At 37.2% G+C, this 26,221-nt stretch overlaps 1 protein-coding gene across 2 annotated transcripts; it reads left to right on the top strand.

Annotated features, from left to right (window-relative positions):
- Positions 1 to 1,655: 1,655 nt before the first annotated feature.
- LOC128248353 (monocarboxylate transporter 12-B-like) lies at positions 1,656 to 25,116 on the top strand. Of its 2 annotated transcripts, none has more exons than XM_089354560.1 (7): positions 1,656 to 1,893; positions 6,811 to 7,102; positions 9,987 to 10,130; positions 11,782 to 12,141; positions 18,511 to 18,783; positions 23,002 to 23,127; positions 24,932 to 25,116. In XM_089354560.1, the coding sequence occupies exons 1-7, from the start codon at positions 1,819 to 1,821 to the stop codon at positions 25,099 to 25,101; spliced, it is 1,440 nt and encodes a 479-aa protein (XP_089210686.1). In that variant the 5' UTR covers positions 1,656 to 1,818; the 3' UTR covers positions 25,102 to 25,116. The 2 variants fall into 2 exon arrangements, with proteins under 2 accessions (XP_089210686.1, XP_089210685.1); XM_089354559.1 differs by lacking the exon at positions 1,656 to 1,893 and adding an exon at positions 5,663 to 5,953.
- Positions 25,117 to 26,221: the final 1,105 nt, after the last annotated feature.

The raw sequence follows: 26,221 nt of genomic DNA, 5'->3' as shown, positions 1-26,221 counted from the left end.
TCTGAAGCGTCCTGTACCGTGCTGGGTCTTTTAGTTAAACCTTGTGTTTAATAAAGAAGACATTTGTGTTTTTTAGGACGAATCCCGCTATCGGTCGTGTTCATTGTGAGAATCGTCCAGCCATCCACCTTTAACAAGGCAGGGCAGGCAGTGTTTCACTGCCTCGTGTCGGTGGCAAAAGTGATCATGTAGCGATCGAGGCTGAAACAATTGAAGACGGAAACTTCCTTTTCAGTTAAGCCCTCAACGACCTTTTACAAGTTCCGCTTAGAAAGGAAAGTGAGGGCGGAAAGGGCGTGCTCTCTACCAAGAAATTTGTCAAAAGGTGGGTGACTGGTAAAAATGGTCGACGTGAATGAACTTATTATAAGCGTGTGCCTGTAGACCGGAGGACAACGAGGGTTTGTGCCTGTAGATCGGAGGACAACGAGGGTTTGTGCCTGTAGACCGGAGGACAACGAGGGTTTGTGCCTGTAGACCGGAGGACAACGAGGGTTTGTGCCTGTAGATCGGAGGACAACGAGGGTTTGTGCCTGTAGACCGGAGGACAACGAGGGTTTGTGCCTGTAGATCGGAGGACAACGAGGGTTTGTGCCTGTAGTGGTCAGGGCTATCCTGGATCTGTGGTGTTCCTTGATTGACCCTTGTTGGAGGCTATTCTGTATAAGGGGGACTGCATCGCCCATGTGTTCAAATATTTTGTATACTATGTACACTTATTCCATCTCTTCCTTCTCTTCCCTTTCTTGCTCGCATCTTTTTATGTATCCTTTCCCCACCACCAATTGTAAACTGTCCTTGTAATGATATCATCAGAAGCCCCACTGGCAAAAATATATATATATCAGCAGCAGCAGCAACAACAGTAGTAGTTGTAGCAGTGGTGCGCGCGCGCGCACATTTGTGCGAATATGTACAAAGAACAAAATGTGTGTGTTCTTTGTGTCCCCGTATATGTATGCGATTGTACAAGAGAGAGAGAGAGAGAGAGAGAGAGAGAGAGAGAGAGAGAGAGAGAGAGAGAAGTGAGAGAGAGAGAAAGTGAGAGAGAGTGAGTGAGTGAGACAGAGAAGAAATGGTGAGAGGGAATGAGAGAGAAGAAAGAGAAAGAGGAGAGAGGAAGTGAGAGAGAGAGGAAGTGAGAGGGGAAAAAGAGTGAGAGACAGAAGGAGGTAGGGAGAGAGAGAGAGAGAGAGCGTGTGTGTGTGTGTGTGATTGAACCTGTGCGCGTAAGTGAAGGCTAGACAACCTGAGAGAGAAGATGCATTTATGTTTGTAATTTGTATCTATTTCACGTATGCGTGTGTGTGTGTCCGTGTGTGTGTGTATGTGTGTATGTGTGTGTATGTATATATATATATATATATATATATATATATATATATATATATATATATATATAACAACAAACAGTAAATGAGTATATGCATATATACGTACAGGTATGTGCATACCGACATCCACCTGTATGTATAGGTGCATATCTGGGTACAGGACATATATATATATATATACATATCGGTAATAGGTATATATATATATATATATATATATATATATATATATATATATATATATATATATATATGCATGTATGTATGTATGAATGTATGAATGTATGTATGTATGTGTGTGTGTGTGTGTGTATGTGTCGATGTCGCAACGGATGTCATTCATAAACTCACATCAACTACAAACACACAGCAATCTACATGTTGCTGTTGTATTTAAGGGAACTTTTTCGACGTCACCTCTACAATACTGTTGCTGCTACCCAACCACCCAGGTTCTCACAAAAATATTTATAACACTAAGAACATGTCTACAAGTACAGAAGGACTCAAACAGGATCTAGCTAACCATTCCTCGTCTTCTACACCGGCCAGCCAACAGGTTTGTACACTTGTTTCTCTGTCTATCTATCTATCTATCTATCTTTCTATCTATCTATCTATCTATTCATTTGTCTATTTTCGTTGAAGTTTTGTTTCATTTTTTGTATTAGTTTTTGTATTTTATTATTTTTTTATGTGTATGTACGCAAGCATGCGTATGTTTGTATCGTGACATGTTATAATGGTGTATTAATATATATTATATATATAAAGTGCAGGCACATGGTTTCGGGTTCAATCCTACTACGTGGCACTTTGGGCAAGTGTCTTCTTCTACTCTAGCTTCGAGCCGACCAAAGCCTTGTGAGTGGATTTAGTAGACGGAAACTGAAAGAAGCCCGTCGTACACACACACATAGATAGATAGATAGATAAAACTTACTTGGAAATGGATGCGTGGCTTTCAATCATATAATAATATAATAACCTGACTCAGCTGGAGCGATCAGAGGCATTCTTGTCTGTCTGTTGTCCAAGCTTACTCCTCCGCGTTCGCCACCTCACCTCGTTTAGGCTCAGCAGCCCTTCCTGTTTGTTTTCGCCGTCCTGTTTTTGTCACCAATTTTCACCCTCCGCAAAATTCCAAATTTTATTTAATTTGGGATCTTTTTTAAAACGGGGGCCACATTTTTCATTAACGAAACACTTTGAAACTTGGAACACTGGTAGAATGTGTCATATAAAACATCTTTTTCTCTTAGTCTTCTTAAAAAAAAAAGAAATCCTTAAGTTATTCCATGTTAAAGTTGTCGTATTTCTGTAATTTCGACCAATCACTGACGTCCATTCAGCCGATATACATTAAGTGCCGACTACATAAACAAACGATTCTGAAACAATTCTATCGGTGATAGGGTTAGGGTTAGGGTTAGGGTTAGGGTTAGGGTAAAACAGCAAATTTAAAAAGGAAAAAGCAAATAAAACGAAGAAAAAAAAAAGAAAATGAAAAAGCAAATTTAAAATGAAAAAAGCAAATAAAACGAAGCTATGGCTTAATCAGCCAAAGGAGTAAATGTAAACAACTGAATACTTGTCAGTGATTGGTTGAAATTATCGAAATAAGACAATTTTTTACATGAAATAAATTCGAATACAAAAATATTTTTCTGTTCTATAACACAAAATAGATAAGTATACGAAGTTTGAAAGTCTTTCCGTACCAAAAACACTACGTAAAACATTAATGAAAAATGTGGCCCCCGTTTTAAAAAAGATCCTTAATTTGCTTTGCGGGAGCAACTGTTTTATCGAAGGCGTATCTTACCGTGAATTGCTCGAAATACGGATTAGAAAAACAGCCGACAACTGATGAAAGGTCGTTCTTTGTGTTGCTTGTCTTGTTTTCCATTTGTTTCTTTCGTTGATCGCAAAAAAAGTTCATATTCCATGTATTCGTATTTCGTATTTCATGTTGTGTACGTTCTGTGACGTCCTGTGCCCACATATGCATGTGTATGTACGTATATATGTATGTACATATACGTATGTATATATGTATATATATATATATTATTTACACTATTTTATATATATATATATATATATATATATATATATATATATATATATATATATATATATATATATATATATATGCATCTATCTGTGTCTGTGTTTGTCCCCCCACCATTGCTTGACAACCGACGCTGGTGTGTTTATATCCCCGTAACATAACGGTTCGGCAAAAGAGACCGATAAAATAAGTACTAGGCTTACAAAGAATAAGTTCCGGAGGCGATTTCTTCGACTAAAACACTCGCCCAAGGTGCCACTGACTGAACCCGGAACCATGTGGCTGGGAAACAAGCTTCTTACCACACAGACACTCCTGCGCCCAGATGCAGAACATAAGTTATTTAATCGACTAATCTTTACTAGTCTTGTGTCTTCATTGTATTTTGAGGGTTTATATTAGTTTTTACCTGAAAACAGCGAGCTGGCAGAATGGCTAGCGCGCCAGACAAAATGCTTAGCGGCATTTTTCCAGTTTTATGTTCTGATTTTAAATCCCGCTGAGGTCGGTGTTTGCCTTCCACCCTTTCGAGATTGATAAAACAAACAACAGTTGATGTACTGGAGTAGATTTAATCGAAGATCAACCCAAAATTTCATACCTTGTACATTTGTTTGTACCTCATTACCCGATGTACCCGAGCTGGGTGCAGCAAACATTGTGCTTTTCAAGTGCAGAATCTGTATGCAACATCGGTTTATTTTATTGTAATGTTTGCCCTATTGTGTCTGGTGTAAAGTTAGTGTTTGCGTCTCTTTGTAGTAAAGAGTATGTTATTTTGTTGACTCCTGATACGATGATCTCAAGCAGAGGTTCTCAAACCTGCTTACTCTTACGGTTATGCGAAGTACGGAAAGTTTGAAGAAAGACTGGAGACTTGTGAAATAATCACAGCCAACTGAAGGTAACTTCGGACGTCGAGAAAATAATGTACCAGTCATTTCATCAGCAAATGCCTTTCCTTGAGACTTGAATTTCTGCCTAAATTGAAAATTACATAGGGTAGTGAATTAGCAGAATTCTTAGAGCGTTGAACAAAATGCCTCGAAACAATTTTCCAGCTTTTTACGTTTCTGGGTTCATCATCATCATCATCATCATCATCATCATCATCAAGGCAGAGAACTGGTAGAATCGTTAGCACGCCGCACAAAATGCTTAGCGATAATTCGTCCATCTTTACGTTTTGAGTTCAAATTCCGATGAGGTTGACTATCTTTCATGCTTTCGGAGTCGATAAAATAAGCCAAGCTCAGGGGTCGATGAGATTGATTACCCTGTCCCCTAAAATATCAGGCCTTGGGCTCATAGTAGAAAGGATTATTATTACTGTTGAGTGAGAGAGCAGTGCATGCCATCAAAGTGACACGGGTAAAATATACGAAGCTCAGTATACCCATCAAAACTACTCGTCAGATAAGGGCACACCAGGCACATACATCACAACCATATGTGCGCGACATAGTGATCTCATATCAAGATAAACAGCGCATGACCTTGCAGGTGGGGCCCAGTTAGAATTTCCTTCAGGTCGTGTCGCCCATACCACTCAAAATACCATTGAATAAGAGTTGTTTAACGATGATGGACAAAACACCCATGTTTCCAGTCATGAATTATTCAAACACCAATCAATTTCTCTCGACACATGGGTACGATGCTTCTAAACTACTCGTGTTCGTGATCAGAGATGCACATATCGTCAGCCACTAATGGGCATGCTCAACTGATTAAGGTTAAGCAACTGACTAGCAAATCTGTGGTACTGAGCAGAATATTTGCTGTAAACCATCTTTTACACCAAGAAAAAAACATTTATGTGATAACATTTCCAATCAGTTAAGATCAGAAGCTATGAGAGTCACTACCTGGTACTACATCGTGAAGTCTGTGCAGAACAGTCATAAGCAAACTGCGGCCCGTTTGGGTCTTTGAAAAGTATGCCTAATTTCATGTGGAAATATAGTCTATTAAAATTTTGTTTCGTTTCGTTCTCACTTCTTCACTCACTCTTTGCCTCTAAGAAGTCTGGAGAAGCTGGTATCAAAGGGAAATAATTGTTAAATGTCCGACTAATCTCCCGTTTTTATTAATGCTTATTATGTTGTGGGTACACCAGTCAGAAAAACAAGAAATATTCGTCATCGTCAGACATCCATGTAATTTTGAACGAGCCTCAAAGTTAATTCGCAACCATCCAAACATTCTATAGCCTTAAATTGGTATCTCTTTTCAGGACACTACTTCAACGAATGAAACTTGTTTATTCAATGTTCACTTTCTGGTTCCACTGCTCGTAACGACTTCTAACGATAATTCAGCGACTGTAACTACACGTGCGTATCGCGCAGCGTTGTCAGGCAAGAGTGGCAAAACTTTACTTTCATAAAATTTAAGTGTGCAAAGCTTACGCATGTAATACGCGAGTGTAGTTACAGTCGCTAAATTACCACAATAAGTCCTTATAATCGGTGGGAACAAGAGTGGCTAATGATATGTATTTGAACAACATACACAAACACAGGTATATCAAATACCATACAACGTAAGTCACTAATATATTAAAATCTTCTCCGTCTCTAGAGGATGTAACATGATTATTAAATGGCAATTATGACTTGCTCCACTTGAGAAGAGGAGATAATCCCAAGAATCAAAATTCTCTACAGACATACCATCAGGGAAAAGGTCAGGTTTATTGTCTGGAGATAAGAGGACAAACGTATAGACGTATTTCTGCTTTAATAGGCGTCATCAGCACGACAATTGTTCTACCAGTAGCCAAGAGACTTCCCCCACCACATGTATATATAAATGCACCTTATGAATATGGTACCTACTGAAGTGTAAAAGACAATGTATGTTGATGCTGACATTAGTCACTTGCCCAAATGTCAAAGTTCATTACTTTGATAAGGTTTTTTTACGCCGAAACATCAGTATATGGGATACTATTTTGGAAGCTAAAGTCGGAATCATCTCAGACAAAAGGATGCAAATATTCTTGCCCACTTTTCAATTATTCTCGAAGAAATGCTCTGATAATCTAATTGTTTTACTGGATTTCAACATAAGATCAAAATGTTAGGTGAGACTAAAGTATATTTTGGATCTTTGTAATGAGTAAAACAAAATATGTATATGCTGTGCAACTTCATTACTTTTGATTTAAAATTCAAACTTCTCATTCCACCATAACTTAAGACTTATCCAGTAGTGATTATGATCCTTACAATAATTGCCAACAGGGATTCCACGTATTACATGAGTTTGTTTTAGATAAATGCATATCTTAAAAGCAATGACATGTGAATTCAAAATATACAAGTATTATACACTATTTATTTATGATCCGATTATTGTTACCATTGCTGATGTTGTTGTCGTGGTTATTAATTCCAGACTGTTTCCACAATCAATCTGAATGGCACAGAAAAAGAAGACAGACTTAATGAAAAATCGTCCGAAAAGAAACCTGATAAACCACCAGCAGAGAACAACGATGAATTTAGTCCCCCAGATGGTGGCTGGGGATGGGTAGTGATGATTGCTTCTATGGTGTTAATTCTTCTCACGGATGGTATTGCTTTCTCAGTCGGCACCATTTATCCAACAATCAGAGATGACTTCAAATCAGAAAGTACAAAAGCTTCTCTTATTAGTGCTTTGATCAACGCTTTCAGCCTCTTAACTGGTAAGACCCCAATGTTGCAGCGGCGGCTGCTGCTGCTGCTGTTGTTGCTGCTCTTGTTGTTGCAGCTATTGCTGCTACAGTTATTACTGTTGTTATCGACTCCGCTACAGCAAATTTATCAAAAACGCGACAATTGTGACTGTCCTTTATACTATTAACACGCCACCGGACGAGTGCTGATGAAAGAGTAGTGACTAGTTCGATAGACGACTAAATGTCAATGTCAGGTAATAACCACACGGTTGTCGATCCAAGGTGAGTGAATAATAGCTTATGCCAGTGCGATGGGCGACCTCTTGACATGTGTGAGTTACTACTGCGGTGGTGAGAGCATTGGCTTGAACCGTTTTAGTGTAGAGGCAACCTATAATATCTAGCTGGTTCTATAATGACTGTCGACCCAAAATTAGAAATGAAAAGAATGAGTCATTATATGTTATTCAACATGCAAATTTATAACAAAGTATTTTAATTCCACTTTACTGTTAACAAAACATTAATAGAAACTGATATTCAACTTATTTTTACATATTGCAAAGCTTAGTACGTTAACCCCACGCACATATAAGAATAAAATGAGCACAGTAAAGTTTAACAAGGAGAGTGTTCTTAACTTCTGATTAACCAATCCAGAGAGCAGTAGAGAAAAAAACAATTCTGTAGAAGAGTGTCTTAGTTCTGTGAATAATAAAGCCGTGATTCTATTCACTTAAAAGTCAAATCTTTACATAGTAGTATGGACCCATAGATATTCCTACTCTGCTTTTGTTTTCTGTAGCTTCAAGGAGGTGAGAGATGAATCTCCTCTTGGAGATTAAGGTAGCTTTGCATAGGGTAGGATTTTGAGCACGATATTGCGAGGTAAGGAACCACAACGTCGATACCATAGTGCAATTGTTGCTTTCGACAGTGAACTATACTATTCTACTGCACTTACAACTAGATGAACTCAGTCACTCAGAGTTAAGGGTCTTGGCTGCGGACTCAATATAGTGCTAACGTCAGGATATGAAACAAGGGATCCTCGGTTTTGTTAACCTCATTCTATCGACACGGTTACAATTTAACTTAGTAACAATTTAACTTCGACTTTTACAAGGGAGCTTCTCCGCCGAGCCAATAAAAAGGTCTTTTGCCCACTTAAAGAGAAAATTTCAATATCGAGCCAGCGAATGGGTGTCTCCATAGTTCGTTGACCTGCTAGATATAGCAACCAAATCTCCTTCAAATCATACGCTATCATCTTACAAAGAAAAGACACATTGGGTAAAAAAAAAAAAATGATGGGGTTTTCATAACTTAAATGCATTCGGTTATAGGTTTACTGGATCAGCTCTGAACAGGGACGAAACGACCACAGCAACAATAAATAATATACCACACAGCATGTGAATTAATTCTATATACCAAAATATATTTAATCCCACGGTAACGAAATAATTAGTGGCTAGGTTACAAACACTTAAGTTAATGCAGAACAATACTGTAGATCTTTAGGTTCTCTTCTAATCACAATACACACCAAACTAAATAAATCTACTTTCTTTAACATGTTAGTCAGAGTAGGGGAACGACAACAGTTATGACTTTTTTGTAGAATCTCTAAGACAGGCAGGAGGAAGGAAAGAATCTATCCTATTACGGGAGCTCTAGCCTGAAGGCTTTGAATGGAGTGTTGTCCCCTAAAAATTTGAAGGAGCCAGGTGGTGTGGTTAAAATGAATGACGCATTAAATATATCAACCAACAAGTTCCCATGCAGTTTTCGTCCGCCAAATTTCAAATGTCATTCACAGGTCTTTGACCGAGCAGAAGCTATGATAAGAGATACTTGCCCAAGGTACTGCGCAGTAGAATCCAACTCGAAACTACGTAGCTGAGTAGTGAACCTCCTGATCACACAACCATCCTTGTACCCATATGCAGATGCAACTAAGGTGTGCGTGTCCTCTCAAGTACTTGTAACAACTGTTTGTAATAAACAAGCGAGGAAAATTATGTAAAACAACTCACAGTAGATTTAATTAATTTTTGTATCCAAAATCTCCCTCGCGCTATTGACTGAAAAATTACTAATTTTGTTTACAACTGGTTGACAAATCACGTGAACTCATCAACGTCACAGTTGATAAGGATTCTTGACCGGAAATCGTAACTGCAAATCTCTTTTTATTATATAAACAACATAAGGCGAAGAGCAGGTAGAATCCTTAACGAGTCGGACAAATTGCTTAGCAGCATTTTTTCTGGCTCTTTATATTCTGGGTTCAAGTTTCGCCGAAGTCGACTTTGCTTTTCCTCATTTCGGGTTCGATAAAATAAGTTCCAGTTGAACAGAAGGGTTAATGTAATCTATTTACTCCCAACTCCGCTACCATTATATAGCCAGAATGAATGTAAAGTTTTTTTTAATTATAATTGGGTGGTTAACATACTCTAACAAAGAAACAGTAATCCTGTTCTTTACCTCTCCCCCCGCCATCACCACCACTACACGTAGTTCTGAGGCGCTAACTGCAAATGAAAGAAAGATCCCTGAAAAAGTTGGGAGATTAATACACTTGATTTACATTATATGTGACACTTGTAAGGCGGCGAGCTGGCAGAATCGTTACCGCGTTGGGCAAAATGTTTAACTACATTTCGCCCTTTACGCTCTGAATTTAAGTTCCGCCGAGGTCTACTTTGCCTTTCATCCTTTTTGAGTCGATAAAATAAGTACCAGTTGAGTACTGGAGTCGATGTAATCGACTTACCCCAACTTCAAATTTGCTGGCCTTGTGCTAAAATTTGAAACCGATATTATGTGATACCTAGGGTCCAAAGACCCAATTTTCAGCGAGGTGAAAATACTAACAGTAATAACCCTTTGTTTCTACAAACAGGTCCTGTGGCCAGTGTTCTTGCTGATTCGTATGGTCATCGAGTCGTCGTCATCTCGGGTAGCATCCTGTCAGGTGTTGCCTTTGTCGCCGCAAGCTTCTCACCCAACATCGACGTTGCTATAGTCACTTACGGTTTCTTAGCAGGTATGTAACATAACCTCCTGGGTTAATGTAATCTATTTACTCCCAACTCCACTAAAAATTGTTGGCCTTGTGCCAGAAATTGAGACTATTATATAGCCAGAATGAATTTCTTTTTTATACATTTCATTGCTTTTTCCCCAGTTTTTTAAATTTTTATTCATTTTTTTACTTGTTCTGGAGGAAGCAGTTGTGCCCCTGGCCTTCGTAGGTTCTGGTGTTATAAAAAGTAAGTACTGCCTTGTGTCCTAGGATTCATAGAACCAGTTGTCTGGTCTCCATGGTGTATGAGTGACCAAGATCACATTCCTCCTGAAATAGACGCCAGTCTGTCGCAGAGTTACTCATCCACTCATTTATATCAGAACGGTCTGAAGCAACGTGAAAAGAAGTGTTTACCTCAAAAATACAACGCACCGTCCGGTTCGGGAATTGAAACCATGATCGAAAGATCGTGAATGCAACACCTTAACCACTTCGCCACACGCCTTCACTCTGTTACTATAATTATATCTTTTAATCAGGAGGGAAGGGAGTGCTCATGACCCTGAACAGGGTCTCCAAGGCTAATGGGTGGAAAGATGGCAGGGAGAAAGAAAGCTACTCTCAGACCAGGGACATGGCTTTAATCCTTGCAACCGAGTGAACTCTGTTAATGTCACCCAGGATATTAGGTGGTGGTGTTAAATAGGGCGATGGATTAACTAGTTGCCTGTCCTGTGTATCCAATCTGACACACGGGACATATTTCCCTAGAGTCCGTGCATCGCATATGATAAACATTTCCAATTTTTTTTCCAACCACAAGAGTAACTTGGAATTTATGAAAGGAAAGCTTTATATTACTCAATATTACGGAGAACGTATAGAACAAAGGGCTAACTCAAAGTATATATATTTAAAGCACGGACATTTAGGACAAACTTATGAAAATGCCTTGGACAGACCGAATAGGCTATGGTGGGATTTGAAATCAGAACACAAAGAGTCGGAACAATTACCAAAAAGGTATCAGCTTGACTATCTTACACTTCCGCCAATCCCCGATCTTGAGCGGGTGGGTTTCTGTATATCAATTCCGAAAGGATGGAAGGCAAAGTTAATTTGCTTGTGAGATGAAATCAGAGCCTTGAGTGTCGGGATAAATACCACATGACATTCTATCCGGCACTCTAACGGCTTTGCCACTTCTTGTGGTTGTTGTTGCTGTTGTTACTGTAGTTTATTTTTGTTGTTGTTATTGTAGTTAGTCATACTGTGTCTAGGAATACAAATTCTCAATGTATTTTTTAAAAAGACGGTAGGATAGTATTTGAGGGCAATCGGGATGCTATTTCTAGCAGGTCGAGGATAGAAACTCTCTCGTTGGTTATTGTTGTTATTGTTGTTGCCGTTTTTATTGTTACTCTTGTTAATGATGATATTGATGATGATAACGACGACGATAGTAAAGATGACGACGACGGTTGCGGCGACGACGACGATGGCGGTGACGACGACAACGATGATGATGATGATGACGACGACGACACTGTTGTTGCTTTCGTTGTTATTTCTGTTTCAATTCTATTCAACAACACCGATGTTACATTTGGACAAACCAGTCATACGTTCTATCTCACCTGTGTCTGTTTTTATTTGAATCTTCATACAGGAACTGGTTTTTCTTTGATGTACGTGAGCAGTGTCGTTGTGGTTGGACAGTACTTTGAAAGACGTAGAGCCCTTGCCATTGGTATTGCATCTTCCGGTTCCGGTATAGGAATCTTCTTAATCTCAGCCATTACTGGAGCTTTGCTCAATGTAATATCATGGCGAACTGTTTCTCTGATAGAAGCAGCGCTTATGATCTTAGGAATTCTATCTGGTTTGACACTTCATCCTCTTCCGAAGTCAAATGAAGATAAAGAAAAAATATCCAAGAGAAAGTTATTTATGAAACGGTTGGACATAACATTATTTAAAATGCCTGCTTACAATACAATTTGTATGGTTTTTATTCTTGCAACTATTGGTAAGCACCAACTATTGTCCATCTCTCTCTCTCTCTCTCTCTCTCTCTCTCTCTCTCTCTCTCTCTCTCTCTCTCTCTCTCTCTCTCTCTTATCTATTTATCTATCTATCTATCTATCTATCTACCAAATTTTTCTTTACCTTATATATATAAATATATCGATGAGAGTGTGGTGTTATGAGCCAGACTGTGTTGTAGGGAAGGATCCTTTACATCACATAGTTTTTATGTAAAGCTCCATATAATATCAGATGAATATTGAATTGAGGGATCTGTAACGATAAAGTTTTTAGTTGATGTCGAGGGTCATCAGTTGTAACGAAGGAAATTGATTTGTAAACAATATTGATTTGTCGGCATCAGCAGTTGTGCCGATAAAAATTTGTTATAATTGCATGTTGCAAGATGGGAAAGCTGAACAATGCATGAAGTTTTAAGGAAATATTTATTTACCGTTACATCACAACACCTTGCCTCGACGGGCAGGTTATGAGAGATCCAAAAGCATGCGAAGTAAAGTTTGTGCTTGTGTCCTCTTCATTGTTTAATAGTAATTACAGAGAAAGATGAAATGATATTGTAAGAGAACAGAATTAGAGCTAGTGAGAGTCGTAGGGTGTGGGACGTTGTCTCACAGTTGCTGGCAGTAAACTTCATTTCTCCCTCTGGTCAAGGTTCTAGCTGGTCAGCCAGACTTCGTTTTCATTGAGTCGTCACCATGTGACTGAACTCGTTGAGTCGTCACCAATTGGTGACTAATTGATTTTTGCTTGGGGTTTTCTTGCTTTTATAACTATCTAAAAGGATAGACATATCATTGAGAACAATAGATTTAGTTGGTGGTCTTGTTATCTCTATTCTAGCTTTTGGTGGAGTAGAAGAGGTTAGAAAGGGTCAAGTGGTGAAGACATTATTTCGGCCTAGCTAAAGGCATCTGGAAAATGTAAAACTGCTGTCAGAGAAAAACCATTGTTCCACCGTGGGAAAAGTTCTGTTGCAGTGTTATTCTAAATTTGGCTACGGTGGAGATCGAATCCACTTCATGCATGCAAGATCCACTACAGATCACTCATTATTTTCTAGTAGTGTCCCATATTTATTTATTTGTACAAGGAAACTGTTAACAGTGATTTCGAAGTTTCGGTTTAGATGCCGACATCCAAACTCGATAACGACAACAGGCAAAGCCGAAACGTGGAAGTCATTGTCAACGTTAACTTTGTGAAGATAAGTAAATGCACACACACACACACACACACACACACACACACACACACACACACACGTACAGCGGGTTCAAAAAGTAGATATACAGTAAGTATCACATCAATGTTGTAGTACTTAATTCATTAAAATTATTAGCACATTAAATTAGCCTAATTTTTGATATTTTCAGTGTCATTAATCATAATAATACTTTTATCGTAACTTTTAATTTTTGTTTTTATAAAAATAAATGAGTATTGCACGTGTTTTCTTTTTTTTCATAACTGTATACCTACTTTTGCACCACATTATCTATATAATATAAAATCCGACCCGTTTCAAGAAGCACTTCTGCAACTACCGGCTATCAACTGTATATCTCTAAATGGTTTATCTTTAAGCAATAGAATTACCTATATATGGATCAGGTAGATTAGTGGTAGCGTATGACTACATTAAATCAAAGACTGAAATTTATGGTATTATCTTTAATTCTCTAGTTAGAATTGTTTTGATACAACATGGGAAATCCATTTCATGAACATAAACATTTATCACATGATCCCGAGACCGACCATATTATCAGATGTTGTTACACATTGCTAGTCACAATGCGCTTTGAATCGTTTAGCCTTCAAATGACGCCGCCTTGCTAGCTAAGCGAGAGGGCCAACTCTGCTTACCTTCTGGCCAAGCAGAAACTAGTGGATGGAGATAATGCCTTTGCTGCTGAACTAGGGGATCATCATAAGTTTCCTGGTGGACTTGCTTTGCTTGGCCTTCTTGGATTTAGGGAGCCAAGATGCTTTCATTGGGTGTTTTGTGTGTTGGTCTTTGGGTCATAACAGTAGATCCAGCTTTCGACACAGATCACCAGAGATTCAAGTACTCTTGGATGAGAGGTAACGAGACCGACCATCTCCCTACTGTCACCAACCCTGGGAATAAACTTTGCGCATGAATAATTGCGTGTGCAGTTGCCACACCAAACACCAAACTGCATGCTTATTGTCTTTATTGACACACGACGGTCTTCATCCAGAGAATTGCGAATTTTCTCACCCAGTCCTGATGTTCTGACGTCCCTGTCTCTCACACGCCTCTCATCGTTTTTCAATCCTCTCTACCGACCTTTGAACCTTTTGTGCCAGTGAAAACAAAAGTGCTCAAGTTAATTCATAATTATCCTGGAGCATTTTATAAGTTTCTGTAACGTTTTTGCTCAGTTTAACACAAAACTTTATTGCATAGTGAGCTTCCAAATACTTTCGCATCCCGACTGCATTTTGCAAACTATTCAACCGTAACAAGCAATAGGGTGTGTTCAAAATGCTGTTATATCATTCTCTTTTAATCTGGAATAATAAAACTAGTTGGCATATAAACTTCTTTGATATATTGTAATAGCATACTAAAATTGCAGTAATCTAAAACATTTATAACGGCCTTCCCGAAAAAAAAAAAACAGTCTCAAAAGTCGAGGAGCCTTGCTTATGTCTTATAATTAAACTGGAGAAACCTCACTGCAAGAAGAGACTGATTTTATTAAAATAAGATGCATAACTCAGTAATTACTTTATGATTAAAGGGGACATTAGAGGTTTTAATAATCGAAGTTCAGCATTCATTAGATTTATTTTATAGTGTGTACACACACACACACACACACACACACACACACACACACACACACACACACACACATATATATATATATATATATATATATATATATATATATATATATTCAACTCTTGGATGCGATGCATGTCAATATATCGTATTAAGTAACAATCTTGATACATGAACAGAACCACACAAAGTTGGCTGATATACGCCCCAGTGTTATGTATGTATGTGGAGTGGTCTGAATTAATTGGTTTGATAGTAAATGATGGTGAGTTGAAACGTGTTATTGGAGTGTTTAGTTAACAATTGTAAAACCATAAGTAGCGCTAAAAAATATTTTATCACCAATAAATACTCATCCTTAGTTAGAACCACGGTGTATATGTGAGCGTGCACGTTATCTTAGCTAACAGTCATCTCTGTTTTATTGGCGTTGGTTTTTCTTTTTCGTAATATAATTTACGTACAACAATCTATATGATACTCATGTTTCTTTATTGGTCATTAACGTTGTTTGGCTACTCGAAAAGTTATATAATTGCATCAGCAAGTGTATTAGCTGTTTAAAGCCGTCTAGATTCTTGACTTTTGAAATTTCTTTATTGAGTATCCCCTGTTCTGTTCCGAAAAGCACACTTCATATGTAACACTCCACAGTCATACAAATGCTCTCTATGTCTTTTTCTCTTCATCACACTCTCTCTCTTTCTCTCTCTCTCTCTCTTTCTCTTCCTCTCTTACTCTATTGTCAGTCACACACACACACACACGTCCCCCCTCTCTCTCTCTCTCTCCTTTTCTCTCTCTCTCTCTCCCTCCTTTTCTCTCTCTCTCTCTCTCTCCTTTTCTCTCTCTCTCTCTCTCTCTCTCCTTTTCTTTCTCTCTCCTTTTCTCTCTCCCTTTCTCTCTCTCCCATTTCTTCAAGTCCTTCTTATCAGAACTGTTCTCCACTGGAATTACTTCCTTGTCCGTGTTGCTTTTCCTTTTACACTTCCAGCGCGAATAATAATCGCATCAATCACATATGCCTTTCTGAGCCTACGAATATTAGGATAACTATCCATCCATCATAGACCACACAATACCACAATGCGAATATACATAGATATATGCACACACATATGCATACGTGCGTGCATACATGCATACATACATACATACATACATACATACATACATACATACATACATACATACATACATACACGCATGCATATATGTATGTATGCATTATGTATTTTTTCGCTGTTGAAGATGCATCCAAAGTTACTAAAACCCTTGGGCGATTCAAAGTTGAGGGCCTAAAGAAAGGCAAGACAATTAACGTATTCCCCCGACACAGTCACACACACACACACACACACACACACACACACACACACACACACACACACATAGGATCTTTTTTAAAACGGGGGCCACATTTTTCATTAACGAAACACTTTGAAACTTGGAACACTGGTAGAATGTGTCATATAAAACATCTTTTTCTCTTAGTCTTCTTTAAAAAAAAAAGAAATCCATAAGTTATTCCATGTTAAAGTTGTATTTCTGTAATTTCAACCAATCACTGACGTCCATTCAGCCGATATACATTAAGTGCCGACTACATAAACAAACGATTCTGAAACAATTAACCCTAACCCTAACCCTAACCCTAACCTAGGGTTAGGGTTAGGGTTAGGGTTAGGGTTAAAGCAAATTTAAAATGAAAAAAGCAAATAAAACGAAGGTATGGAGATTAAATACGCTTTACATCGCTTAATCAGCCAAAGGAGTAAATGTAAACAACTGAATACTTGTCAGTGATTGGTTGAAATTATCGAAATAAGACAATTTTTTACATGAAATAAATTCGAATACAAAAATATTTTTCTGTTCTATAACACAAAATAGATAAGTATACGAAGTTTGAAAGTCTTTCCGTACCAAAAACACTACGTAAAACATTAATGAAAAATGTGGCCCCCGTTTTAAAATAGATCACACACACACACACACACACACACACACACACACACACACACACACACACACTTGTGCATATTTGCTTGCCCCGAAATTTTTAATGATGTTTTCTGTACATCCCTGAAAGTGATTGCTAAATGCTGGAAACGTTCGAAATAACGTACTCTTGCAACTCTGAGGTATCATATAAATATAAACATTTCAATAACTACTTGTTACATAAATGAAACCAGATCATATAGTGTCAGCAGAAATGCTACATGGTATTTTTCCGACGCTTTAACGATTCTGTCTGCTCAACTATTTATTTAAAAGAATCTATATTTCATTTCAGTTTTAATTTTAATAAAATGTCTCCCTTCAAAATATATCTAATTAATAAGTTACAGGTTAAACCATGCTGAAAATTTCTGATAAGAATGAAGTAGTGCTATACAGGATTACCACCGACTAGAAATTCTATGAACGTCGTTATACATAAAAAAATTAAATCTATTAACCCTGTGCATCTTTTCATTCGTATTCCTTAATTTCGAATTCAAATTTCTCATCCTGTCTCGTGTTGTGAAGGGACAGTTATCTCCTTTGTATTAACAGTCACAACCAGAGAGTACCACATATGATTATTTATTCATAAAAAAATATTCCAAGTTCAATTAAAATAAATTATCAAAATTAAAGATAACTTTCATTTTAGTTTTACTCCACTAATACGGGAGTTAAATAAATAAAAGAAAAGGCGTTTGAAATAGCTTTGGAAGATTTATAGTTCAAACTTGTTGACTATAATGTCAGCAAGATTATTGCCCATGAAATAATTGATGGTAGTCCGAACAACGTCACCCTTACATACAGACATACTGATAGACAATTTGGATCTAGTTAGTTAGGCTTTTGATACTATATCCTTTGAACATTAACTTTACTATTATTGTTTTTCGGATGACATCTAAGAACATTTTATTCTCTGAACATCTCTATTTCTCTACACCTGCAAAACTACATTTCTGTACATTTATTTAGTTGGTTTTCTCATCACTAAGGCGGCTAATTGGCTGAATATTGAGTAGATTGCCATGTGTTATACGTTCCAGCACTTTACACTTGAGTTCTATCGAGGTTAGCTTTGTCCTTCATCCTTTCAGGGTTGATGAATAATCTACATATCATGTACAGGAGTCAATTATTCCTTTTCTGTTTGCCAATCTGTCTCCATTTCTGCCCGCAGAAATCGGCTTTGGTTTGTTCTTAAGAGAGATGGAATCCGTCAGATCTATCTCCAAGATACGCCTTATATCAAGAAGGTACCTTTACGCTTTCATTAAGATTTGAGGACTAATAGATCAAGGTTCTCTCAACGCTATTTCGGCGAGTATGAGAAAAGCTATATTTATCTGAAGTTTAATAAGTCTGGAGTTCTCTCCCATAGTTGCCGAAATGATAAAAGTAATTAGTCCATTACCAACAATGTTTTTTCTTTTCCTCAATTATTTTTTGTTAACTTGCATTAAGTATAGATAGATAAGTTCATGTATCTTTACAATGTCTCTTGTATTTCTTTTTCAGGTTGTATACTTCCTTATATGTACATACCTGATGTCGCTCAAGAGCTCAACATTGAGAGTGAGCGGGCTGCTTTCTTACTTTCAATAACTGGCATCACAAACACAGTGTCCAGAATGTTGTGTGGTTTCGTTGTCTACCGTTTTCCAATCCTCAGTCCAGTTCTCCTACTTGCAGGCATCTGTGGTATTGGAGGAATAGTATCTTTTTTCGTCTTTCTTTTCACCACTTACCACAGCCTGGCTATCTATGCTGCTATAGTAGGCTTCGTTTATGGTATGTGTTTCTCTTTTATTTCTTTTTTTTTTTTCTGATCTTGTGGACGTACTCATAGCTGCTCAAGTTTCGAAAGCTGGATTTCGACCATTGAAGAGTTTAGTCGAAAAAATTTTTAAGCTTGAACCGTTATGGAGACATACAAACACACACACATGTTTACTATGTAACCGACACAGTAGACATTAAAACAGGACAAATGAACAGCCTTAATCAACTTTTCGAACCTTATTGGGTTCTCATCAAAGAGTCTACCTCAATTCGACCAATCCTAGAGAAACACGCAGCCAATCTATTTATAAACACAGCAAATCCAGCAGTTTGATACAACTGGAACTACTGATTTGCATATTATAAGTACTTAACACTTCATTCGGTATAAGCGGTCTATTAACAAAAATCTCATTCCACAAGATATCAAGTTATGATATAATATATGTAACCTACGCAGCAGACACACAAGAAGGGCAATTCTAACTATCTCTCCATAGAGAAATAGTTAGATATGAACAGGCTTCTCTCAGTTTTCATCTACCAAATCAACTCAAAGTTCCGCGCAGTGGGACTGAATTCAGAACCACATAGTTGGAAAGCAAGCTCATTTTTGTTTTAAAATAAGATAGCCAGTATTTTTTTACACTATTCAGTAAAAATTTACGATTATATATTCTCTAGTTCTTACCACTTCTTACTTATCTCAGTTTTCTGCCATCTCATTCTCTACCCTCCTCATTCTCACTTTGATACATTTTGCAGCTCTAAAAGCGTATCTACGTGTTTTTGTTCATCGACTACCTGAACTCTTCTTTTCTATTTTTGTATCTCATTTCCCTTCCCAATTTCAACTTACCTGGATCTTCTCACAGCTCCTCCCCCATTACCCAAATCACCTCTTGTACAACCCACAGCATTCTTCCATACCACTCACAACCTCTCTCATTGACTTTATCTGTCTATCGCTCTCTCTCTCTCTCTCTCTCTCTCTCTCTCTCTCTCTCTCTCTCTCTCTCTCTCTCTCTCTCTCTCTCTCTCTTTCTCTCTCTCTCTCTTCCTCGTTCGCTTGCGCTCTCTCACTTTACATCAAGTTCTCCGCATCACATCTTTGGTTCTTTATTCCTAAGGCAATAAAGCTTCTGTATTTTCTCTTTTCAAAGAAAGCTAACAGCTCAAAATGCAGGATTTTTTTCATTCCTCTCATCAAATCAACTCACTGATGTAGCAAGTAGAGTTTTCTCCCTTGAAAACTGCATGCCGGTAGCTTATATAGTAATGCCCTTATATAAATATAAATATATATTTCGGGAATAAATGATGGATTTTTTCCCTTATGAGGTTTTTTTCACGCTAGCTACTTGATAAATTCTTGTAAAAGAATTCGTCCTATTACTGAAATTTATATATATATATATATATATATATTTGAAGAGAAAAAGAACTAGTTTTAAATCTTGCTCTGCTAGTAGCTGCTTGCAATCAAATTCCCCTATTAGAAAAGAAGAACACATTGAATATTGTAATCATGGATACATTGTCAGAAAATAGAATTGGATAGTCAAGGATGGAAAGCTTTAATCATAGGTATACTTGATCAGAGTTGACCTGTCGTTAAGCAACATTAGCAACTTATATACTAGTTACTTCCCTTAGCCCAGCCGGAAAACAAAACTAATATACAAATTAGAAATGATCTAATTATAAATCTCACAGAGAGACTTAAGCAGCAATGTTACGATAAAGCAGTTGTATACTGTCAACTCAATGTGACAGTCCCAATAAGGGAATCATACTGCTGCTATTTAGCCCTGAAGCGATCCAGCTTCCTAGGGCTAAATATTAGCAGTATGATTCCCTTATTGGGGCTGTCACATTGAGTTGACAGTATACAACTGCTTTAATATTATACAATTGCAATCATTATAGAGAATGTTGAATCTAAGGCGCAGTTTAATTTCCAACACTCAGTTGTTTCACTTCTCTTACATTATTAATAAATCATTTACGTTACAACACCTGATTTCCCTCTATTCTTTGAAATATACATCTCGAGTCCGTAAAATCACTCTAAATGCCACACACCTCTGCATATGCATGCCCACATGCATATGCACATATGCACACATACACGTTCCTTCCCCACAAGCACACACACACGGTTTAAAAATTTTGCACTAGATAATATGTATCTTCAAGAGATCTAACTTTAAAATAACCGGGCACATCGAGTTATGATAGATGCTATATAGTGGCTAGACTGTTCAACGGGCAAATATATCACTGACCTACTCAGAGGACAGGATTCCATTCTCAGAATAGTGATCATCAATATCAGGTTGACTGGCCCTGCATGCATCATCAAAGGACGAAGTCCTTATAGCTTCTCACCAAATCCCACTGGTTTCTTTAAATGGGTTTTAAGTCTTATCATTTTCTTTTTTTATTATTTCTTTATTCAGTTTTTACTGGCAGACGGTTACAAATTCATACCATAAGTATAGACTTGATTAAATCTACCTTGGCACTCAACTGGTGATTACTTCGAAGAAAGAAAAAAATAAAAAGAATTTTCTTTAAATAATTTGGGGAAAGTGATGGAAGCTAGGAAGCTGTGATTAAAGTTGGAAAACGTTGAAAGATTTATGACATTCTTCAACTTTATTCACAACCTTCCTATATATTCTTGTTTATTGAATGAAGAGCCTTGCTCTGAACCTTAGACCTTACCTCTTCTCACAACACACACACACACACACACACACACACACACACACACACACACACACACACACACACACACACACACACACACACACCAACGCAACAACAACAATAACAAACACATAGAGGCACGCATATAAGTAATCAAGGGTGCTTGTATGTGGTCGCTCGAGTGGCTAGAAAAAGCAACTAATTCTGCTTCAAACCATATCATACCGCCTGGAAAAATGAATGGACATATTAGCTACTCATAGAAAGATGGGACTGTCCTGACAGGATCACCTTTGATCGTAGTTCTGTTCCATTGGGGCCGACCTAGAACTAAACAACATCACAATATTTAAGGCATTTTATTTTTTATTTCTATATTTATCGGTCTGTTTATCATAATTAAAGCAGATACATCGTTGAAAGCCTGATAAACTGCGGTATTTGTCTCTAGAAAGCATCTCTTATCGAGAAATAGTGTTAAAGGAAAACAGAAATATATCATTGTTGTATTTTGAGATGGTCAATTTTTTTTTTTTTTTTTGCCAAATAGACACACGCACTATAAATTTTTTCTTCATTCGTTTATCACGTCTTATTTTATTATTTTAACTCATGTCCATTGTCCGGAAATTTTTCGTCACACATCTGTGACCTCTTCAGTGACACTTTTCGTTTCCATGTGTGTTCTTGCTCTTCTTACTTCATTCTGTTCTTCCAGAAGAACAGAATGACGTAAGTGGAGCAAGAACACACGAAAACGAAAAATGTCGCTGAAGAGGTCACAGATGTATGACGAAAATCTTCTGGACAATGGACATGAGTTAAAATAAGAAAATAAGAACAATTATAAATGAGTGAAGAAAAAATATATAGTGTGTGTGTTCATTTGGCAAAAGAAAAATGACCGTCTCGAAATACAGCAATATCTGTTTCAACACACGATTTCACATCAGGAATCTTGCAAAACAAATTAATATAAATATATCAGTAGCAGATGAAAATATTCCAACAGCGGTGGTGGTATTGCTAAATACGTATTTCTATCACTTTGAGCTTCGTCAGTAATAAGTATCCACCGACAACTGCATGCCTTTTATAGTCCATCACAAATTTCGTTAGTCCCTAAGGTTTTTCTTCGTCTCCTAACTTATTTAATCAAGGATATAATGAAAGGCAACTAATTGTTATTGGTTTTTACTCATAGCCTTTAGTAACAACTGACTGAGCATTCTAGCCATAACAGCCCATCTTTTATTTCAAGCATTACGTAGCTAGGAAAATCTAAATCGAAGCTAATAAAAAGAAAACAACTCAATATTTCAGTGCGTTTTGTCTTGCACGTTACGAAAACTGCCTTCTTTATGCTATCATTTGAAATTGCATCGTTTAGGGAGGGAAATGATTTTCTAAGGTTTTTTTCTGTTATTAATGAAATTCCTTTGCGAGATTTATTTCTTGATTTCCAAAATAGTCCTGATACCAATTGAATGAAACTTTTTTTTATCATTCCAGCTGCGGATGCCGCTTTGACACCCTTGGTATTGATAGAAATTGTCGGTTATAGTCGGTTGAATAGTTCCGTTGGATTCATGTGTATGTTCAGAGGATTTCCTATCCTAATTGCCGGACCTATAGGAGGTGAATTAACTGACTGCTTTGACTTTCCAATATATATGTTTCATATTCAAGTGATATGACTGTCTTGTTAATAATATAATAAAATATTTGGCTGAGGCTGGATTCGGGAGTGGGTATCTAAGCTTCTCCAAGAAAGTTAAGATCTTTAATGAAGTAGAATTTCATATCTACAAGAGACAATATACACTAGCACGTTGAATTCTTTCCTTGGGAACACGGAACACGGAACACGCAGCCTGCATTAAAGGGCACGATCTGTGTGTGTGTGTGTGTGTGTGTGTGTGTGTGTGTGTGTGTGTGTGTGTGTGTGTGTGTGTGTGTGTGTGTGTGTGCGTGCGTGTGTGTGTGTGTGTGCGTGTGCGTGTGTGCGTGTGCGTGTGTGTGTGAGTGTGTGTGTGTGTGTGTGTGTGTGTGTGTAGTAATTTGGCACAAACAGAACAAACGAAAAATTCATCAGCTGTCTAGAGGTTTTCGTAGTCTTGACTCCTTAAACACACCGCTGTCCTTTGTGGTGTCGACAATAATGAGATACGGTGGAAACGAGACACATAACACACTAATATGCACACTCTCACATTATCCAACCCAATGTATGTATGTACGAGGGTAAGTCAAAAAGTAATGCCATTTTGTTTAGGTCAGGTATAATTACCAACACAGGAACATGTATCATACATCAAAATAAAGCTGGTCCTCTGTGGGTCACATCCCTACTTCTCAACACAGTCACCGTTTCTCTCAATAACAATGTTCCACCTTCGAATGAGAGCATGGATCCCTGCCCCATAAAATTCTGTTGACTGTTCTTTGAGCCACTTCTTCACTACTTCCATACTCACCAGATTTAGCGCCTTTAGACTATCATCTCTTCGGCGCCACGAAAGAAGGTTTGAGAGACAAACATTATTCTATGACGAAGAAGTGAAAACTGTAGTGAAGAAGTGGCTCAAACAACAGTCAACAGAATTTTACAGGGCAGAGATACATGCTCTTATTCGAAGGTCGAACATTGCTATTGAGAAAAACGGTGACTATGTTGAGAAGTAGTGATGTAATCCACAGAGGACCAGCTTCATTTTGATGTATGATACATGTTCCTGTGTTGGTAATTATACCTGTCCTAAACACAATGGTATTACTTTTTGACTCACCCTCGTGTGTATGTGTGTACGTATACGTTTATGTGTGTATGTATACGTGTGTGTATATATGTATCTATACTTGTGTGGGTATGCGTGCGTGCGTGCGTGTGTGTGTGTGTGTGTGTGTGTGTGTGTGTGTGTGTGTGTGTGTGTGTGTGTGTGTGTGTGTGTGTGCGCGTGCGCGTGTGTGTTTGAGTGAGAAAGAGAGAGAGAGAGAATCACCCCAAATACTATACTGAACTATACCGTAGAGAATTACACTGTAGTACCCTATATTGTATTCCACAACATTATAGCACACTGTACCATATCAGATATTGCATTGCACTGAAGTGGTGCCTAGTCCAACATTATCACAATGCCAAAATAACAAGATAATAAGAACATTATATTTATTACTTCTCAAATATTATACAAATTTGATTACTTTTAATGTGTACAATATCTTATAGTCAATTTTCTACTCGTTATTCTAATGTTTTATTATTTGTTACAATAAATACTCTACCTACCTATATATATATATATATATATATATATATATATATATATATATATATATATATATATATATATATATATATATATATATATATATATATATATATATATATATATATATATATATATATATATAAATATATATATTACCTATTTTGCAGGTTATTTACGGGATGTAACTGGAGAATACGACGCCACCTTTTTCATGGCTGGATCAACCTTATTAGCATCAACATTATTCTGTCTGATAACGTGGGTCATAGTTCGAATGGGCAGATGTAAAACTTACTCTCTCTCAAAAGTCAGTATGGAAATTGCAACCATTTCATAGAATGATATTCGTTTGTCGTGGTGTTTTATTATTGTTATTATTATTATTATCAATAATAATAAAGGAGTTACGACGCCAAAACGTATAAATTCAAATGAACATATGTTCATTTGAATTTATACGTTTTGGCGTCGTAACTCCTTTATTATTATTAATATAACCAAAAGGATCGATTCTTGAAGAGTCTGCATACCTTCACTGTCGTTTTTTTCTGCTAATTTGGTGATGATTTTTTGAGTTAGCTTACCAATTATTTTTGTTGGTAGTTAATTTATAATATATTGATATTATTATTATCATTATTATTATTATTATTATTATTATTGTTGTTGTTGTTGTTGTTGTTGTTGTTGTTGTTATTGTTATCAAGGTTGTGAATAAAGCTGAAGAATGTCATAAATTATTATCATTATTATTATCATTATTATCATTAACTGACCCCAGTATTTTCACTGGTACTTAATTTATCGACCCCAAAAGAATGAAAGGCAAAGTCGACCTCCGTCGAGGTCGACTCTGCCTTTCATCCTTTCGGGGTCGATAAAATAAGTACCAGTGAAACACTGGTGTCGATGTGGTCGACAATCCTCCTCTCCACAAATTTTAGGCCTTGTTCCTATAGTAGAAAAGATTATTATTGTTGTTGGTGGTGGTGTTGTTGTTGTCGTCGTCGTCGTCGTTATATCGAGTAGAATGTGTTGTGTGATTAGTGTTAGGCGTTTCAGTTTGGTGTTGAACGGTAATAGGGCAAAGTGTTTTATGTGCAGGTTCTTATATCAATGAGTGACGACTATATATTGTACCAGTTGTATGATCTGCGTGAGCTGTTGTTATAACCTGAGATATTGATTATGTAACAGTTTAGAGTGTGGCATTTTATTGAGTAGTGATTCCATAGAGTACCTATAGAATATGAATGCGCGGATATAGTAACTGTAATTCAATTATAATAGTTCTCTCCTATATTTTCTACTTACTACCGAAAGCGTAGACTGCTTTTGGGTAAATGCTGCTTTAATTCAAAGTTGCCAAACAGTCCGTAATTTTTCAAAGGTTTATGGAATCAGATTTGAATTATGCGTCAATAATACAAAGAAAGAAAATGACGAATGCACATAAA

Source organism: Octopus bimaculoides, chromosome 7 (genome assembly GCF_046866305.1).
Source record: "Octopus bimaculoides isolate indiv1 chromosome 7, ASM4686630v1, whole genome shotgun sequence".
Lineage (NCBI taxonomy): Eukaryota > Metazoa > Mollusca > Cephalopoda > Octopoda > Octopodidae > Octopus > Octopus bimaculoides.
The sequence above is the reverse complement of the archived record's forward strand: the minus strand, read 5'-3'. Positions and strand labels throughout refer to the sequence as shown.

Excerpts from the sequence above, each read along its gene's own strand:
- LOC128248353 (XM_089354560.1), top strand. The coding sequence starts at position 1,819 with ATGTCTACAAGTACAGAAGGACTCAAACAGGATCTAGCTAACCATTCC. Across the intron at positions 7,103-9,986 it reads CGCTTTCAGCCTCTTAACTG|GTCCTGTGGCCAGTGTTCTT; the intron begins GTAAGACCCCAA and ends TTCTACAAACAG. Across the intron at positions 10,131-11,781 it reads CACTTACGGTTTCTTAGCAG|GAACTGGTTTTTCTTTGATG; the intron begins GTATGTAACATA and ends ATCTTCATACAG.